Here is a 5,000-nt window from a genome sequence, read left to right on the forward strand (position 1 = left end):
TGCCATCCGCGTCTATGACCGACTCTGCCTTTGCAGCAAATCATGCCATCCGCTGCTAATGGGTTAACTTCATGTGATAATACTAATGGAAGCATTCTTTTAGTGAGGTAACAAAAATAGGTTTTATGGAGTAAATACATGTACCATATTCTTATTTTTTGCATGATTGCATCTAAAATGTAAAGGCATGGGTAGAAAATATTGCTATATTACAGCAATGTTCTTTCTAGTGTTATTTTAGTGAGCTTTGCCCATATTCTTCAGTTTGATCTGATTATACCAATGGAAAGTGGAAGCATTCTTTTAGTTGGGTAACAAAAAGATGTTTTATACTTTTTAAATATTTTTTTTCCTAAAAAGATAAGAAAAATGATATAAACATGGACATACAAGAATGTACAAAAATAAATAATAAATAGATACAATAAATATACAAGATGTATACAACTCCTGCTTCTTCTCCACCTTTTTTTGCTTCTTTTTCTCCTGCTGCTCCTTCTCCACCTCATAATCCTCTACCACTCCTCCTCCTACCTCCATTGTGTGTGGAAGTGCCTGAAGCACCTCCCCACACACAGAGGGACTTTACAGGTTCTGCATATGATGCTGGTCGCCCTCCAATGACCTGCACACCAGCACATACGACATCTGTAACTTTGTTGAGGTGAAAAGTCCGGAAGATGGTTCCAGTCTCTTGCAGTATGAGTTACTGTTCCATTGCTTTGCAGCCCGAACAGCAAGTGGACGAGCCCAAGCCGAAAGTCGTACTGCGGCATCTTATCCCCGTGTACCTTGTGTAAACAGTAGGCATTTATGATGCACATGTCCAGAAGGTTGAAAAAGATCATCCTGAAGTACTTGATGGATCTGTCAGTCGTAGGGTAGTACTGAGTCAGCTGGTCTCTCAGGTCTACACCCTTCATCCCGACATTGTAGTCCATAACTACATGAGGTTTGCTACGAGTGACCCCTTATCGGTGTGTCAGAAGGGTGATCATTTTGCTCATGTGGACTGTTGACAGCATTGTGACAGTCCTCTTGTCTCACCAGGACAGACAAAGCATGCCTGTCCTTGTGCTCCAATAGTCTACACTGCCGTTGAATTTGACTTCCATGTCCCTGGGCACAAACTTTTGGTTTGTCCGGACAGTTCCCACCACACTGGTGGCACGGGCCTGCCCAAAGACTCTCGTCGACAGTTACCAGCTTGCCAGGGATAAACAGCAACTAGAACTGACGAGAAATAGCGTTGATTACCGGCTGAAGCTTTCATAAATGGTCATCGACAGTGCAAATTATGTCATTGTCCAAAAAGTGGAAATACTTTGACAGAAAATCGAAGTGGTCTCTCGTCATCATCTTTGGGAAAAGAGAACAACAAACCTTGGGATCTCTGGACCACAAGTGCCTCTGTCGTGGACGAGGCTGCACAGTCATCAAGATCCGGAGCCCAAAACAGGAGTACATCTCGTCAACAGAGGCATCCTCCCATTCCCTTATGTGAGAGGAAGTGAAGTGTTCCTGCTGGCCCACAAACCTGAAAAAGAAAGATATATAAGACAAGCATCCACAAATGTGCTAAGAAACATTGTATATTCAAATTGTAACATGAATCAATGTGGTCAACATACCTGTTGGTTTTGTTGGTAATCATTTGCATCAACTCCAGGGTCAGGAAATAGTCTAAGAGTGTCCTCGGGGTAGAGGCTCTCTGCAGGTGATCAAACTTGATCCTTGGAGAGGCTGCAAACCCATACTTCTGAGGAACATTCTGCTTCCGCTTTCACAGGAGTACAAGGGGCATTCCACTGCGAATGCTGCAAGACGACTTGTGACAGTGGAGTATCAGAACCAATTGAACTTTCATTATAAACAAAGTCCAATTGATCACTCACTCACTGTCACTATCATCATCACCGCTCGCACTGCTACTGTCATTGTTGCTTTCATCCCAATCGGAATCGGGAAAAAAGTGAAGAAAAAACATGGATACTCATATTTTTTCATTTATATACTTAATAATTTTTTATATTAGAAAAGACAAAAACAAAATATACATGCCAAACAATCAGAGCTCCTACGGCTGGCAGAAGGACCAGCTGAAAGGAAGGGACATTGAAATTATTCACATACACAACTTTGAAAATAATCATAAAAACACCAAGTCAATATCACAGAAAAGAAACAAGCTCACACACAAAATAGATAGGTTTACAGTTACCTGCAGGATGTAACTCTCTGTTTTGCCTCACTGCCACTTTCATCCTCGCAAAAATCACAAAACATAAAAAATTGCACTTTATCACTCAATAACTCAAATACTTGGAACATATCACTAAATAGCATAAATTCCACAAAAAACATAAGTGTACACTTACCACATTCACCCTATCCACCAATCAGGTCATACCTTGCTACCGAAAAGCCCGTGAAACGTGGAAGGAACCATTTAGCAAGTGGAAATGAGACGTAACATCACGTGACATCATGGGTAATCAACAAGTTAGAAATAGTGTTACATTATTTTTTTTTTTTTTTTTTTTTAATTTTATATATATATATTTTTTTTTTTTTTCTTTGTCAATTACATTTGAATTTACAATAGTTTTTCGACTCAGATCTTTTTATTAAACCAATCAGAAACAGAAATTACCATGACATCATCAATATTACGTAGTTTTCTGTGATTACATTTTTTTTTTACATCATCACATTTTATAATATTCAGGCACAAACTAAAGTGATAGAGACTAAGAAATTATGAAAAAATAATTATACTAGGAATAATCTAGTGGTCTATTGGTAACACTACAGCATGTCGCAACTGGTCATCCTGGAAATCGGAGAGAGTGCACAATGTTTTAGGACGTCACCCAGGTCTGGGTATATTTTCCAACTACGTGATAGGATGTCAATCAGCATGAATGGGTCAATGCAGTGTTTGATAATTTTGGTATACGTGCTTTTTTCATGGTATAGTTAAGACTTTTCTCCCATAAGCTGAAGAATCCTTCAATCCCTTGGTTTGTATTGATTATTTTTATTTTTCATTTATTTTTTATTTATTTGTTTTTTAAGGGAAGTTGGATTTGATTAATTCATAGTAAAGACAACAGCATCTAACAGAATATTTTTATTTTTATTATTGATTTTATTGTTATTGATAATACACATTTTTAAGACTATGTTTATGGAATTGGTTAAAAATAGGGTAGGAAACCCCCCAGAAAGTAAAAAGTAAAAAGATAATATAACTGATGGAGATGGAAGAAATAGCAAGTTTTTTTTATACTAAAAGATTTTATACAATCAAAGGTCATAAACTACAACCTGAATAAAATCTGGTATATCCCCTACTTTCTTCTTCAGATTCCACCAGTATAGAAGTGTATAGCATGTAAAATATCAGACGCAAATATCTTGTGAGTTTTTGGCTCTAAATGGTTGAAATGCCGGGATATTCTAACACATAAGCCTAATGCCTTGGGATTCTCGACCACACTAGCCACAGGTGAGTGCTGTACGCCAGATCACCCGGCACGCCGGCCTTGACTAAATATTTTGTCGCTGGCGTCTGACCCAAAAACCACTAAACATGGATGAGGCTCATGTCTTCATCATTTAAGAAATTGCAATTACTTCCTGTTTCAGAAGAGTGAAAGAGAGAAAAATTTTACCTCAGAGAAAAGCATTTTTGTTAAACTTTTTTTTTTTTGCTATCATTCTTATTTATGTTGATTTATTTTTTTAGAATACGGTGCACCAGTGGATGAGTCAAAACACAAAAGTCAGAAAAGTCAGAAGCTGAGAGACCTGAAGATTGAGCTGAAGGTTGTCACTCCTGAAGATATGACACGAGAACCCATCGTCAAGTCCTTCCTTCCCACCACCAAAATAGCCAAAATGAAGATGATGCTGAAACGTCAGTTGAAGATCAATCCTGCAGCTCATGTAGATCTTAGCTATTGCCCAACTAAGGTATTTATTGACAAGGTTTTTTTGATAATGCAAACCACACATTCATGTGAACTTTGTTAGGTACTCCTGCAATATGCCTACTCTTTTATACATATTAACAATGTGTGACATATATGGAGCTGAGAAAATACATCTTCCCCAGGCAATCCTGTGGCAAGTAAGTATCATTTGGTATCATTCATGGTATTTTAGTTAATCTATGTGTTTCATTATTTCAGATTAAGGGAGTAAGCTGTAGGGTTATTATAATATACTGTTTTTTCCCCATCATTTAAGAAAAAGATGTTATACAGTATATTTTATTATCATTATCATTATTCTATTCTGTGTTTAAGCATTTATACACTGGTGTGTATCTATATGTACATACATACATACATACATACATACACATGCATACATACATAAATATATACATGCATACATACATACATACATATACACACACACACAGATACACATACATACATACACTCATACAGAATACATATGTATACGAATGCATACATAATATATACTAGCATTGATATAGATTGATTTATATTTATTAATATCAGTTAGGTAGATATTTGATATACATACTTATACACAGGTAACTGTAGACACACACAAGTGCTACCAAAAAGCAAATTAACCCTTTCCCAACGGGGCACTCGCTACGCAAAGTCCCCTATGCCCGGCGATTGCAATATTGCATTGAAATCGTCACACTGGCATGACGCCCCGGCATCGGGAGCTTGGCTGTGTCACCCGCGTGTGACGCACCATCGTCATAGGGTTAACAGTAAATTAAAAAAAAGAAACCCTGTCAATTTCTCAAAAAATGAAAGAGAAATGCACCCACTTTTGTGTGGTGTGTATATATATGCATGTATAAAAAACATTAATTTGATATTGTCTTCTTTGGCAGAGTGCAACAGTGTTTGAAATTCCAATGGACAACGACATGAAGGAAATGGAGTTTTACTCAATTGTTTCTGGCGACAGCTTGTTGGTCAGATGGGAGTGAAGGAAAAGTTTTC

The 5,000-nt window shown here is 37.4% G+C and overlaps 1 protein-coding gene across 1 annotated transcript in view; it reads left to right on the forward strand.

Annotated features, from left to right (window-relative positions):
* Positions 1-5,000, forward strand: part of Tbce (Tubulin-binding cofactor E) — an 18,461-nt gene that overhangs the window by 12,337 nt on the left and 1,124 nt on the right. The window contains exons 13-14 of the mRNA XM_086541752.1: positions 3,752-3,978; positions 4,889-5,000. The exon at positions 4,889-5,000 is cut by the window's right edge and continues 1,124 nt beyond it. Coding sequence (XP_086397878.1) covers positions 3,752-3,978; positions 4,889-4,987 — 326 coding nt within the window. The 3' untranslated portion in view covers positions 4,988-5,000. The remainder of the gene's footprint in view (positions 1-3,751; positions 3,979-4,888) is intronic.

This window comes from Penaeus japonicus, unplaced genomic scaffold (assembly GCF_977035675.1).
Source record: "Penaeus japonicus unplaced genomic scaffold, GWHDUDI00000001_assembly GWHDUDI00000011, whole genome shotgun sequence".
Taxonomy (NCBI): domain Eukaryota; kingdom Metazoa; phylum Arthropoda; class Malacostraca; order Decapoda; family Penaeidae; genus Penaeus; species Penaeus japonicus.